The following is a 16,048-nucleotide window of genomic DNA, read 5'->3' as shown; positions in this document are numbered from 1 at the left end:
GTGGGGAGGAGGGAGGAATGGAGGTTCACTGGATTGGATGGAGAGAAACGGAGAAAGTGAAAGGAGATGGTAATGGGAAACACTGTAGAATGAATCAGTCATAAATTTCCTATATTCATACAGGAATACACGACCAGTGTAACTCCACATTGTGTATAACAAAAAGAGTCGGAAGTTATACTCCATGTACGGATGATATGTCAAAGTACATTGTACTGTTATGTATAAAAAGAACAAATAAAGAAATAAAGACAAAAAAGTAATATTAAATAAATAATTCAAGCTTCTATCACTGATAAAATGATTGTTGAGAAATGAGTTTTTGAGAAAGCTTGTCTCTGGTATATACTATACTAATGATTGTCCTCTTTCTATTAAAATGGCTTCATGGTTAAATTCCAATGCTTATTATCACTCTTCCCTGACTTGCAGTATGGCAGTCACATCTCCATTTGTGGGGCACCCACTGAGGCCATGTACAAAGAAGTGTTATACCACCAAAGTGCAGTTCTTCTGACTGTTCTTCAACCCTGAAGCAATGGGTTTGAACAAAGGCAAAGAAATCTTATTAGGGATCTGCTACTGATTTAAGTTGTTTTTTTTTTTTTTTTTTTTTTTCCTGGTACCAAAGGATTGAATCCAGAGGTGCTTAACCACTGAGACAAATCCCTTTTTATTTTTTATTTTAAGGCAGGGTCTCACTAAGTTGCTTATGGTCTTGCTAAGTTCTCAGATTGGCTTTGAACTTGTGATCATCCTGCCTCAGTCTCCTGAGCTGCTGGGATTATAGGAGCGTGCCACTGTGCCTGGTTTAAGCAGTTCTTAACTGGGCAATTATGACCAAATTATACTGAAAATGATTTTGTCTTTAAAACATCTAACAATGAGATTTAATTTCTTGGCATTTATACTACACTACACATACAAAAACACAGGAACCAACTCACGCATAGCTTCTCATTAGGTATTATTTTTTAACTGTATATACTAGGGAATCAGAAAAATGATGTGATAATTCCAAACAATAAATATATTGAGTCATCCATGTTTTGCTTTGGATCTAGAGCAATTTAGAACAATATCTAGAACAATTTGTGGAAAAATCCTGAGCTTTCGAATTTAAGGTTCGTTTTTCCTAATTTTAAAAATGGTTTGCATTTCCAGGATATATACTAGACAAATGATGAGATGAGGACAAAGGTGCTTGGAATCTTACGATATGAGACTTTAATAAGTAACATATAATGTATAGAATATGTATGTGGAGAGTTGTAAAATTTTATAAGGCCTTATTTCTTAATTAATAATAATCAAAACTTTTACTCTACATACCACATATCCATGGAACTTTCATGACCATCAATAAAGATTTTCTATTTAGACCAGGCGGTATTAAAAAATATAATTCATTAAATATTACTTCTATATTGAAAGGGCCCTGAAAGCTGAAAACACTTAATAATTCTATTAAGAGAACATATTTGCTATTTATTTATCCATTTTATACTATGAATATAAACTTAAAATTTATATGCAGTTACTATTAGTGGTTTAGGTAATATTTATGCAGTTTGTAATTCATAAAATTCCAAAGTTCACAGTAACAAAAGCACTTATTTGGATACATTATTTACATAAACATATGATTTATAGAATAAGAGCAAATAATAACTTTTTACTTGGGTTCAGTAAATAAGTATCATTGTAAAAGGAAAGATTATTCTCCAATTTTTACATGATAATTTGTTTTTCTTTCCCTCTTGTCCCTCTGAAAAGTACCTCCACAGATTTACAGTAGGATGTATACTCTCCTATTATACAAGGAAGGAAAGTAAGACAGTCTCTCATTCATGCAGGACAAATAACTATGCCAAAAGCACAAATTACATCTAATAACAGGGCATAACTCTGTCATCTTTCTTTTCATAATCTAGCCATTTACACACTTTAATTCTTGACTTCCATTTGGGTTTATTAACATCAAAGCTTTATCATCCTTATCTGTTTCCACATTTTTACCTAAGGCAATAAAGTTAAAAAAAAAATAAAAAACAAACTTCCCTGCATTCTTACTTTACTGTTTTAGGAAAGCTTGGGTCTTCATTGGGCTTACAGTGTTTCATGGTTTTTAAATTTCTATATGTTGCTGTAAAGTTTATTGACCTTGGCATACCCATTTTAAATGTACTATCATTAAACTCACTGCACTGAACACAAATACCCTAGCAGTATACCCTAATAAGTACCAGTTTTACCCACTATTTATGTTTGAACATCTTTTTTCCCCAAAAAATAATCACCACAAATATAGGCAGCTTGAAATAAAAGAAAGCAATGTCATATAATGTTTAGGGCTCTTACAGAAGATTACTAATTAGAATTTTAAATATTCACTGAAATGTAACAGAAAAAAAAGGTTTTACTTCTAATAAAACTTGCAAATTTACTTCCTAAGTGAATATATTTTTGTCTGTTTAAACACTGTCTGCCTTCCTTGCTTTGATTTAAAATTTGTGACAATTTATTTTAGTCACAAAATGTAAAATATGAGTTCAAAATATGAATTTATATAACATCAAAGGGAAAATAATCTTTGGTATTCTCTTACTATTTTAGAATTTTAATCAGTTTTCAATTTAATACCTAGTAGGATATTACTTGCATTAAATTCATACTACCAAGATTTCTGAAAAATAATGTTAGATAACACTTCACAGTAACATTAAAAAAAAAAAAAAAGGGAGCTGGGGATATGGCTCAAGGACTTGCCTGGCATGTGTGATGCCCTGGGTTCAATTCCCAACAAGGCCAAAACAAACAAACAAAAAATCCCCAACAAACAAAAAATCCCTGACTCACCAAAAAAAAGCCCAAGCCAGCAGACACACCTAAAGAAAGCTATGAGAAGTTGTGGCAACTGCCCTACATTTATCATATTTGTTGCATTCAAGCTTTCGTAACTCATGAACCCGCTTATCTCCTGCCCCCTAACTTTATGGGTCACTCTCCATTGGCAGTTATTACAGACTCCTCTGCAATGGCCTACTTTTCTCCTTATTTTCCAGAGAACTTCACAATTAGATTTTGTTTTGTTTTTTAATAGAAGGAAAGTATGGAATGACCATCGCCAGTTTCTAGGATTAACTATACCCTCTCTTTTCATTCCTGCTACAATGGAAGAAGTATCTTTGCTGCTAAGAAATATCAAAACTTTCACTTGTGGCCTTGACTCCATATATGTCCTTTTTCAAACAAAGCAACCTATAATTATTCTCCCTTGTCTCTAAAAATGTTTGCCTTCTTATGACATCATTTTATCAGCAAATATCCTTTAGTATCTCTTAACTTGAAATAAAAATAAAAACATAACCTGTCCTTGTTCTCTTATCTCTCGCCATTTGTCCTTACATACCCTTTACAACACTTCTAGAAAGAAGTGTTCTCTACTCAGTTTCTTTGCTTACTTCACAATCTCTCCTCAAAACATTCCAATTAGATGTCTGTTGCTAGCATTTTATAGAAACTTGTCATGTCAAGGTCACCAACAATTTCCCTACTGCCACACCCAAAGCTCAATTTTCTGTTTTCACCATCTCAGTGGCAGTAGACATGAACACTCCTTCATCCGAGTTTTCCCATGACCATATGATGATATTACACACATCATTTTGTCACCTGTCTAATATTTTTTGGTTAGGCAAATGTCCTACTTTAAGAGATGAGAAATTTGCCAAGTGAAACTTTTGCTATTTTTAAGGACGCTACAGTATCGTTGTTATGAAACAGAAGAAAACACTTTTATTCATAGTATCAGTTATGTTTCTGAGCAATGGGTTACTAGGAAGCATGCAACTGGTCTATTTCCCTCTTTGAACCTGCTGCTAAATTTAAAATCAAATTATGACTTGTTTCAAGCACAAGCAGAATCTTACAGCATATATTTTTACTCTCATTTTCCCATCTTTCTTTCCATTTAAGAAGTGTAATTAGAAATTTTCCAAGCTACCTTAAATTTTTTCCATACTAAGATTGGCATAAATATACATTCAAACATAGTATAAGGGAAATGACAGTATTAGTAGTTAGTAGGGATGATATTTACTTTTGTCTTCCCAGTAGCTGTTCTTCCAGCTTCCATCTTTTCTCTTCCTTCCCATTATTTATCTGGCATTTCAGAGACTGTGATTTACTGTATCCTAGGAAAATTATCTGTCATTTTGTGTTACCTAAGCCAAAAGCTCTCTTTTTTCAGCTCAGTTAATCAAGAGTTGGCTTCACCCTCTCTTCCTATATCCCCTTTGCCAAAGACAAGGGGAGTAGGGAACAGCATTTTCAAGGTGTAGCTTGCACTGGGTGCATGAGGGGAGATCAAATATTAAAATACATTGTGATGGTAATGGATTGAAGCCCTGTGGGTAAATCTGCAATCCATGAGTCCAAACGGATATAAATGAATAGACAATACAGAAAAGAAAGCCCTAAGAAGCCTCAAAGTATCTCCACAAGAATGCTTATTAATTAATGATTATGAAATACTTATTAACTTAATAAAAAAGAAACCTGGCAGATACCATCTTATCATATGATAAAAGTAAACATCACCAGTAGAAATTTACATTGTGTGCCTCCTGATATGATGCATTTAAAAGAATGCAGTAAAATACATAAATGACAAGAAAACATCAACCAATCTTAAATTAAGAGACATCCTATAAAGTAACTTGCCAATCCTCAGTGATAGGTGAAAACTCTTTAAAATTGTAAGCATGCATAAGAATAATACAAATGGATTAAAGCACGGAGGAAAGGTACATTCAATTTGAACTGAATTTAGTCATTCTACTCACTCACTCACCCATTCACTTACTTAACAATTATTTACCAAGTATTTCATATCAGGTACTAAGTGTTATTAATAAAATAAAAAATAAAAAAGCCAAATAGCTATGCATAAGAACTTTAGAGTGGTAGTTGTAAAATACTCATAATTAACTAAATGTGGGATTAAAGTAGATGGAATTTCAATGAGTCCTGGATCCTGACTTTCCTTTTTGATAGATTCAATAAAGCCAGACTTAGAACTGCATGGTTGGGAGATAACTGGCTTTCTCTCAGTATGAAGACATTTAACTCAAATATAATAACAAAAAATTCAGCATCTGTAATTAATTTCTATAACAGAATTAACTAAAGAATTATTAAAAATTAAACATGTCAACTAAGTTTCAAGATGTGAGACAGTGGCTGGAAGATGATATTCTGCCATATTTTTTTCTTTACAAAAGCCTCAAATCCAAATGACAGGCAGGTTATAAAAATAAGTAAAATGTAAGAAGACTTAATAAGATTTTTAAGTCAGTCTTGATAATCAGAATGAGCCCAATATTGTTTACTAATCCTCTAATTATGGTACTTTATCTACCATGATTTTATCACTATGAGAAAATAGTACCTTTTCTTGACCACTCTGGACCTGCTTCACTTTTCTTTCTCCTGAGCACTGGGGAAATCTCCTTTTGATCCACTGCCACTGGGCAGTATGTATGGAGATTTCAGACATGTCTAAAATGTATGTGTTTGGTAGAGATGTCCTGAAATGAATGGAAATGTAAAACCATTAAGTACAGAACTGCTGTGATACTCTAATTAAACCTACTTTTAAAACAATTTTAATGAGTTATTTTGTATTTTTATAAATAGTACTTAAACATTCAGCAAAATGCCATGGATCAGAATATAAAAAATAGTTTTCAAAGGCTAGTAATGATGGTAAAAACACTAGATATCCTCATAAGAAAACGTGAATGCTAATTAGTGGCACAAATCAAAATACTAATAAAGTTAAAGAGGAAATTAATGAAGGCTTCATGGAGATAAACTCCATGGATGTAATTAGGATGGTCAGAAGGAGGAGATGACTCTCTTCAGAGAGGGCTGATAAGCAGTATTTGAGAACAATAGAAACCAAGAGTCAGCATGGATGTCAGTCTTTGAAGTTATTCTGAGATGAAAACATTAGAAAGTTTGTAAAAGTTATGGCTGTTGCTGTAATATAAGTTTCTAATAAATAATCTAGTATTGCTGAAGTCTGCCTTAAACCTATTAAAATGTTTAATTAGAAGATGAGTTGCCTTAAATCTACTAAAAATGTTTAATTATAATAAAAGATGAGATGGGATTAAAGGACAAAAATATCAATTTGGACATTGTGATCCAAATACAAAAATCACACAAAAATCTAAACATGAAAATCACACTAACACACATTGGGTATGTTGTAGGTATGTCACATGTAAGACATATTATGTATACGAAATATTTACATAGATTCACTTTAAAAGTATTTTTCTTCTTTCTTATTATTTCAATAAAAGCAAGCAAGATTAAGACATCAAAAGACATGCAAACATAAAATGTCAACAAAGATCACATGCCAAACACTAAATTAAACTTGACAATTAAAGTGGAATTGCAATTACACAAGAAAATAATTTTATTTATTTAGAAAAAAACACAATACCTCAATTTACTAAGTAACCTTTCTCGGGATATCAAAATAATTCTCCCACGATATGCTACATTTTCATAAAGTACAAAAATGTAAATTTTGCAAAATATTGTTTTAAGGCACATGTTTTCTGAAGTGCAACAACAATTTCTGGTCATAAAACCAGTTTTCCTATTAGTCATTTACTGAATTTTCTCATTAAGTTTTACTGGAAATTCAAAGGCATTGTAATACCTAATGTATGATAAACTTTAAGGTAAAGATCACTAGTTTTTAATCTAAGATTATTTTCAAGTTTTATTAGCATTTCTATATGTAAACCACATAAAAAAGGGATTTCTTAAAGGTTGTCTATTCAGTTTTATTCTAGACTTTAAGAACCTCTTCAGTAGAAGAGATCTGGAAACCACAGCTCTGGAAGACCCAATACTAAATAGTGACTCTGTTTTTTAGTTCTGCCATAAAAAAGTACCACAAACTGAGTGGTTTACCAACAGAAATTTAGCATCTCATATTTCTGTAGGCTAGAAGTCTAACATTAAGGTATTTTCATGAACATGTTCCCTCTGAAAGCCTAAGAAAGGGTCTATTTAGACCATTCTCCTAGCTTTTGATAGTTCTTGACTTGCGGTAGCACAATTTCAATATTTAAAGGGTGTTTTCCTTGTGTATGCATCTGTATGTCTAAATTCCCCTTTTAAGGATACCAGACATAATGAATTGGGGCCCAATACACTCCAATATAACTTCATCCTAACTAACACATTTGTAATGATCTTATTTCCAAATGTCACATTCTGAGGTAATAAACGTTAAGATTTCAACGTAAGAATTCTGGGGGGAGGGTACACAAATTCATGACAGTTCACCCTCTGTCACCCTCCAATTTCATGTCATTCTCACATGCAAAATACATTCATCCTATCCCAATATCCCCCAAAGTCTCAATTATTCTAGCATCTTAAGTCCAAAACCTTATCTACATATTATCAACTGAGTAGCAAATCTCATAATCCACATCATCCAAATTAGCTTTAGGGACAATTCTATTCCTTTTGTCAACCTGTGAAACCAAACAGAAGGTCCTCTGCTTCCAAAATACAATGGTAAAACATACTGGAAAGACATTCCCATCTCAAAAGGAGAAACTGAAAGGAAAAAAGGGGGTCACAAGTTCCACTCAAGTCTGAAATCCAGAAGGACAAGTTTCACAAGATTTCAAGGCTTTAACCCTGTGGCTCCATGCTCTTTGCTCTGGGTTCATGAGGGTAGTGGCTTGCTCTCAAAGTCATTCTTCCTTTTTCTTGAAAGGTAACAGCCAGATAGCTCTATTAGCCTATAGAATTTTAGAAGTTGTTTTCTTTCATTTCATCCCTTCCGTGTCCCCTTTAGTTAAAGCTGGCAGCACTTCTGTTGAGCTGGTTGGATCCATGAGTCACACATTTAATCGCTGCATCAAAACGTTGTCCAAACACACCATACTAGTATAGGTCACACTTTCTCATTTTTTAATAACTTGTACAGGTCAAATAATTTTCCAAATATTCAATTTGTTTCCTTTCTGTGTAACAATTCTTTAATCACTTTCTCTCCTCACATTTTACTATATACAGCAAGGATAAAACCAGGCAGAAATCTCTTCTGCTAAGGATCTAATTCAATCACTCACAAGTTACACCTTTTATACAGCAACATGAAATAATGCGGCTAGGTTGTCTACTACCTTTTAACAAGGACTGCCTTTCCTCCATCTGTACCTTATTTCCATCTGAGATCTCACCAGAAACACCTAATAATAGTCTATTCAGGGCAATCTGGACTTTTTAAAAATTAGGTATCTCAAAACTTTTTCAGCTTCTACCAATTTACCCATTTCCAAAGCTACTTCCAAATTCTTTAGGTATCTGTTACTATTACTTCCTGGTACCAAAATCTGTTTTAGTAGAGGTTCTCCAAAGAAACAGAACCATTAGGATAGATGGATATAGTTTCCCTCCTGCCCCCACCAAAACAAAGCAAAACAAAACAAAACCCAATAGGAGACATATGGTAGAGCAGGGAGGGAGAGGATAAAGGAAAGAGATATTTAAGGAATTGGCTCATGTGATTGTGGGGATTGGCAAGTCCAAAATTTGTGAGGCAGGCTGGCAGGTTAAAATTTGTGTAAAAGATGATGTTACAGTATTGAATCTAAAATCTGCAATGCAGGCAGGGAAGGTTGGGAATCCAGGCCGGGTTTCTAAGTTGCAGTTCTGGAGGTCAAAGTGACTCCTCCTCAGGAAACCTTAGTCTTTGCTCATAAGGCCTTACAATAATTGAATGAGACCCACTTACCTTATGGAGGGCAATCTGTTTTAACCAAAGCCTACTGATTTAAATGCTAATCAAACTAAAAAGTATCCTCAAAGTTATTAAATCTAAACTGGTAATTGATCATATAATCAGACACCATAGCCTAATCAAGTTGACACAACATTAGCTATCACACTGAACTTACCAAAGGTAAGTCTCATAACTATGAAAATCATAATTCATGGATTTTGCTATAGTTTGGATCCTGAATGCCCCCCTAAAAACCCATATGTTAAAGGGTTGACTGCCAATCTATGATACTATTGGGAAGTGGTGGGGCCTAGTGGAAGGAAGTTAGGTCACTGGGAATGTGACCTTGAAGGGGATATTGGGACTGTTGCTCATTCTTCTCTGCTTCCTGGCTATCATAAGGTGAGTAGTGTCTTCTGCCATATGCTCCCACTATAGGCCCAAAGCAGCAATAGGCCCAAAGCAATGCGGTCAAGCAACGATTGACTGAAACCTCTGAAACTATGAGAAAAATAAACCTTTCCATCTTTTAGTTGTTAAAGCTTCAGGTATTTTGTCCCAACATAAGAAAGTTGACTAACTCAAATGTTGCATAACCTTTTTCATTATCATTTAAAATGCTTAATTAAATAAATAAAAAATGCACAATTAAAATACTCTAAGCCTCAATTCCTTTACCATGTTATCAGAAATTTCATAAAGAGCAAAGATAAACAATGCCAGGTAGAATTTCCAGTGAAGTCAGGTCTGTTTTTTTAAACTATGGAAATGCCATCCAACAAACATTTAATGAGTACCTTCTAAGTGCCAGGCTCTAAGTTTAGTGCTAGAGAGATAATACTAAAGAAAAGTTTTTATGTATGTATGTATGTATGTATGTATGCATTTATTTATTTAGGCACCAGGGGTTGAACCCAGGGACACTTTACCACTGAACCACATCCCCAGGCCTTTCTTAAATTTTTTTTTATTTTGAGACAGGGTCTCACCAAGTTTCTCAGGCTGGCTTTGAACTTTGGATCCTCCTACTTCAGCCTCACAGGTCGCTGGGATTACAGGTGCCTGCCACCACACCCAGCAAAAGTTCCTTTTATTGAGCTGTAAAAAATTCTTTGATAACTGCAGAAACACAAGATACAAGTGGATCATATCAAGTGCCCACCTATCTTTAGCACTTCATGTAATGCAAATATGAAAAAATTTACCTTGTACCCCTTGTTATAAGTAGTCAAGTGGGGATTTCCCTGTCCCCCAAGGTGAAACTCTCTTGAACTGTACCAGTTATACTAACTCTTAGTCCTTAATCCACTCTTCTTTCCTTTGCTTTGTGGTATTGGAGCTGGCCTTGGACTTCTCCTTTGTTAGGTTGAACAACTTTAGCCTCTGTGAACAAAGGGCACTAGAGTGAGAGTATAAGAGACCAGAGACAGAAAGGTACTTTCTTCCAGGTCCCAGTTTGCTTAATTTTGTTCAGAGCTAGAGCCCAAAGGTCCTCACAGACCAGTTGGGGCTGCTTCCAGTGGATAGATACAGTGGCTTTGGTTGTATCTTCAGAACAATACTCTTTCCACCTGATGAGTGGCTTCCAACATCTTCCAACAGCTCTACTACTCAGGGGCACTCCACCACTGAGCCACATCCCTAGCCCTATTTTGTAATTTGTTTAGAGACAGGGTTTCACTGAATTGCTTGTGCCTTGCCATTGCTGAGGATGGCTTTGAACTCTCAATCCTCCTGCCTCAGCTTCCCGAACCTCTGGGATTACAGGCATGTGCCATGGTGCCTGGTAAAATAGACCCACCTTTAAACTTTTGAGACAACAGTATAACTACTATTAAAATTAAGATTTCATGGGGCTGGAGTTGTGGCTCAGTGGTAGAGTGCTTGCTTCGCATGTGTGAAGCACAGGGTTCGATTCTTAGCACCACATATAAATAAATGAATAAAGGTCTATCAACATCTAAAAAAAATTTTAAAAATTAAGATTTCATTAACTTATTTACTCATTTAACAAATATTTACTTTTTAAAAATTTTCCAAATTAATTTCATGATTGCCTTTTCTAGTTCTATGAAGAATGTTGTGGGGATTTTAATTGGAATTGCATTAAATCTGTATAACACTTTTGGTAGTATGGCCATTTTGACAATATTAATTCTGCCTATCCAGGAGCAAGGGAGGTCTTTCCATCTTCTAAGGTTGTCTTCAATTTCTTTCTTTAGTGTTCTATAGTTTTCATTGCAGAGGTCTTTCACTTCTTTTGTTAGATTGATTCCCAAGTATTTTATTTTTTGTTAGATTGATTCCCAAGTATTTTATTTTATTTTATTTTATTTTTTCAAGACTATTATGAATGGGATAGTTTTCCTAATTTCTCTTTAAGTAGATTCATCACTGATGTACAGGAATGGCCAACAAATATATGAAAAAATGTTCAACATCTCTAGCAATTAGAGAAATGCAAATTAAAACTACACTAAGATTTCATCTCACTCAAGCCAGAATGGCAATTATCAATACAAGTAACAATAAATGTTGGTGAGGATGTGGGGAAAGGGTACACTCATACATGGTTGGTAGGACTGCAAATTGGTGCAACCATTCTGGAAAGCAGTATGGAGATTCCTCAAAAAAACTAATAATGGAATCACCATTTGATCCAGTTATCCCACTCCTCAGTATTTATCCAAAGGATTTAAAATCAGTATACTATAGTGATGCAGCCACATTAATGTTTATAGCACCACAATTCACAATATCAAAGCTATGCAACCAACTTAGGTGCCCTTCAATAGATAAATGGACAAAGAAAATGTGACACACACACACACACACACACAACAGAGTATTACTCAGACATAAAAGGAATGACTTTATAACATTTGCCAGTAAATGGATGGATCTGGAGAATATCATCTAAGTGAAATTCCAAAAAACCAAAGGTTGAATGTTTTCTCTGATATGTGGAAACTAACCCACAATAAGGGGTGGGGGGAGAACAGAAGTTTAATGTAGTAGACAAAAGGGAATGAAGGGAAAGGAAAGGGGATAGGAAAAGGAAAGGGAGTGGAATGAATCTGACATAACTTTTCTATGTACATATATGAATACACCACAGTGAATTTCACCATTGTGTACATCCACAATCCTGGGGTCATGATTAGAATAAGATATATTCCATGCTCATATAATTATGTCAAAATGGACTCTACTGTCACATATAACTGAAAAGAATCAATTAAAAAAATAAAATTGTCCTTTCCCATTAAACTGAAAGCACATAGCTGCCTTTCTAATTCCCACTCCAGCATACAGCCTGGCACACAGTAGGATTTCACTAATTGTGGAAGGAAGAAAGGAAAGAAAGGAAGGAGATTCCAACTTACCTACTTTTTTCTGACCTGGAATTATACCCTTAATTCCTGTTTGACCTTCATAAATGCAAGCTGCTGGTCACGTGGGAACCAGAAAAATGTAGTACTCCATTTCTATATATTCACAATTTATACTGGAAAAATTATTTAGTATGATGATCGAAAGTGAAGGGCATTATCGCTATTTTACAGATCCCTATGTGATACTATATAAAATAACAATAATCATACTGATATATAAAATGGTATCAATAGATGAAAGATACAATCACAAACCAAACTTCTATCTCAGAAATTCTCAACTGCGTATACATGCTCCCAAAGTTGTCATTGTGGAAGATTAAGAGGAATCCCTCTTAGGGATATCAATCAAAAATCACTGAGGTAGATTATTCAAGTTATAGATATAATCTTTTTCAAGTTATAGATATACTGAATATCCCACTACTCAGTCACTGTTGTTGAGAGGAATGTCTACTATGGCAGTCAAAGGATGAGAACCACTGTCTTAAACTGATCCAACAACCATATTAAGTAAATGTTCTGTCACAAGACTTTATAAGACAATTGATAACACATTAGCTAGGCTGAAAGAAACAAAGTTGCGGGGGAAAGAGAATGAGAGAGAAAGAATCCAAAGTACTAGGAAGGTATAAACTTTTAGGGTCAAGTCAGGAATTTAAAACAAAAATAGGCTAGACGTGTGCCAGAAAACAAGAAGACAGAAGACGGATGGAGTGAAATCAGTCTCCAGACTGCTAAAAGGGGGAGAATTCAACTCCGGACAGTGTGTGAATCACTTTGGTTGGAAGGTATCTGAGTAGTAAAAGGTCAGAATATGACTACAGGGGTTCTGAGTGACCAAGGTTAGAAATATGGAGGGCTGGGGATGTAGTTCTTTCTATGTGTGAGGCTCTGGGTTCAATCCTCAGCAATAGAAAAAAATGCAGATTTTATTCTAGGCAAAATAAGGCACTAATGTTTCTGAGGAAGGGTACATTGTACGGTTAAAATGATACTGTGGGGAAAATTGTCAAGGGTTCTAAATAGAATGAATTAAGAAACTGAGAAGGGAAGCTGAGCAACCAAGGATTTATCATAAACTCAACTGCTTGACCCAAGATTAGTTAACAAAAAGTCTGATACTCTACAAAACAGATTCTTCAACCTATAAAAAGAAATGGTGTGAGAATGGGGTAGAGTTATTGCATGTATTATTTGGCATCTTAATACAAATAAAAATATTATCAGTCAATACTTAATTCTATTTCATAAGTTCTGCTTTCCTCTTTCTATTCCATTTGTTCCTTGAGATTTTCATCAGAAAGGCACAATGTAAACCTAACAAAAATAAAACACTACTTTTAATTTCCAAAAATCTCACATATATACACGTACACTTTATACATTATCAGCAAAATAGTACTATTTCAAATATTTTACATGGTAATATCATTTATCTTGAAATAAGGAACTTGACCTTCAACAGATGGAGGTCTTAGAAGAAATGCTTTCTGCTTAATATTTACCGTCCACTAAAACGTTAAGTTTTATAAAAACGTAACAGCATTTCTTAGAGTGATAAAATCTCGAAACTGTCAACCAGCTAATATTTATGGTTAATATTTTTAAAAAGTCATTTACTAAGACAACTACATGCTATACGAAAAAGCGGTCCTAAAATTTTTAGTTATAAAGTTATAAGCTATGTTCGAGTGGAGTATGAGAATGCACACCCTTGCAGATTCGAATATCATTTCACTGACCTGGGAGGGAGGGATGGAGGGGCGCAGTGTAACAAGAAATCCTGCATTAAGGGCCTTGGACTTAAGACACGCCCACACTTTTGTGCATCAAATTTATGTGATGGTTTGAAGTCCCTTGCCTTCACCTTCCCTGGGATTCTCCCCGGTATGCCTGTATCGCTTGCCACCGGCTTCGAATGCTCTCAGGCGCCATGGCCAGAAAGGAGCAGGTGCCACCTGTCAGGGGACCCCGCGGGGGAGTTTGAGAGGGAGGAGCCTGGGTGGCCTTGCTGAAAAGGCCCGTCGCATACCTGTGCTAAGACGGTGAGGCTGCTCTCGCGTGCCGCGACATTCAGGCGACCGTGATGCCAGACCGCTCCTGCCCCTGCCAGGGTCACGCCGGCCACTGCTGCTGCCAAGGGGCCAGGGCTTGGGACGGCCCGTCGGCTGGCAGTTAACCCGCGCCGCAATCTTCCGCCCCAGGCTGCCAGCCGAGCGCCTCTCCCCGCAGCCGCCGCCATCTTTGCGGAAGCACCACAACGCCGCGCACCGTCCCCCGCCTCCACCTCTCATGACCTGCGAACTCTCGTGTCGTTTAGTTATCGCGAGATGTGGGAGGCCTTGGCCTCGACTTAGCGTCAAGAGCTCTGGGTGCAGTTGCGCGAGCGACTCTCGGGGCCGAGAAAGACTGTCGTGGGTACGGGGACTGCATTCTTTGGCTCTGGGGATGGGTTAACTAGAAAAGTGTCAAAACAATTCAAACAGGCTTTCCTAATCCAAACAAAACAACGTAATACCATCCATTGTGTAGATTAGATGAGCTGGCTAAGAGAAGAGGAATCAAGAATTAAGGGTTGATAATTACAAAATAACTTAAGGAACTTTCATTAAGCAGTTAGATGTGTTTTGACCTTTTTTGTTTGTTTGCAAAACTTGAAGATGGCGGTGATTAAATGACCATAGCCTTGGCACCTTTGACCCACTTAAAGGAAAGCAAGTCATCCTTCGGTCCCAGGAGAATGCTGTATTTGGTGGGCACTGTGTAAGTTGAAGAGGACAGTTATCTGCAGTATAAGATAGGCACTTTTGATAATAAGTGATTTGTGATCAATGATGGGCATAATTTTTATAGTAGAATCTCCTTGTGTGAACCTGAAAAATTCTGCATCTTTCACAACACTATTTGTTTCCAACTCCACAAGCCTGCCTTTATTAATAACAACTTCTTTTTTAATTGTATTAGCTCACATTCGTTGTATAAGTCAGTGGATTTCACTGTGACATTTTTATTCATGCATACATTGTGCTTTAATAGCATCCACTCTCACCCTACCCTTCTCTAATAATAGTAGTCCCTCTTCTATTTTCAGGCCTTTCTTTTCTTCTTCTTAGTTTCCACATGTGAGAGAAAACACGTGATACTTTTCTTTCTGTGTCAGGCACATCTCAGTTAACATGATGATTTCCAGTTTCGTCCATTCTCCTGCAAATGACATGATTTCATTATTTATGAATGTATAATATTCCATTGGGTAAATGCACACTATATTTTCTTTATCCATTCATCTGTTGATGGTTACTAAGGTAGATTTCATATCTTGGCTATTGTGAATAGCACTGCAATAGAGATAGGTATGCAGGTATCTCGTTTGTATACTGATTTCATTTTCTTTAGGTATATACCCAAGAGTAGTATACCAGCATCATGTGGTAGTTTTATTTCTAATTTTTTGAGGACCCTTCATACTTATTTCCATAGTGGCTTAAGAATTTCTTAACAAAACAGGATTTATATCATGCTATTCAGAAATTTACATGAGCTGCAGATACCTTTTTTGAAGACCATTTTAAGTATATCAATCCGCTTGCCTAGCCTCTGATAAACTGCACCTACTTTTAAAAATGTGTGTTCTATTTATGCCACTTTTGTAGCAAACTTTAAAATTTGTTTTTAAACTATCATAAAATATACAAAACTTTATCCTTTAAACCATTTTGAGTGTACAGATCAGTGTGAGTTCAAATCACTTCATTGTGCAACCATCATCACCATCCATCTCTAGAACTTATTTCATCTTGCAAAACTGGCAAGCATTTTT

The 16,048-nt window shown here is 35.6% G+C and overlaps 1 protein-coding gene across 3 annotated transcripts in view; it reads right to left on the bottom strand.

The window, feature by feature from the left end:
* Micu2 (mitochondrial calcium uptake 2) overlaps positions 1-14,479 on the bottom strand; it is a 121,350-nt gene extending 106,871 nt beyond the window's left edge. For all 3 annotated transcript variants that reach the window (XM_047553123.1, XM_047553124.1, XM_047553125.1), the window contains exon 1: positions 14,261-14,479. In XM_047553123.1, coding sequence (XP_047409079.1) covers positions 14,261-14,470 — 210 coding nt within the window. In that variant the 5' untranslated portion in view covers positions 14,471-14,479. The remainder of the gene's footprint in view (positions 1-14,260) is intronic.
* Between the last annotated feature and the right edge of the window lie 1,569 nt (positions 14,480-16,048).

This window comes from Sciurus carolinensis, chromosome 5, assembly GCF_902686445.1.
Source record: "Sciurus carolinensis chromosome 5, mSciCar1.2, whole genome shotgun sequence".
Taxonomy (NCBI): domain Eukaryota; kingdom Metazoa; phylum Chordata; class Mammalia; order Rodentia; family Sciuridae; genus Sciurus; species Sciurus carolinensis.
The sequence above is the reverse complement of the archived record's forward strand: the minus strand, read 5'-3'. Positions and strand labels throughout refer to the sequence as shown.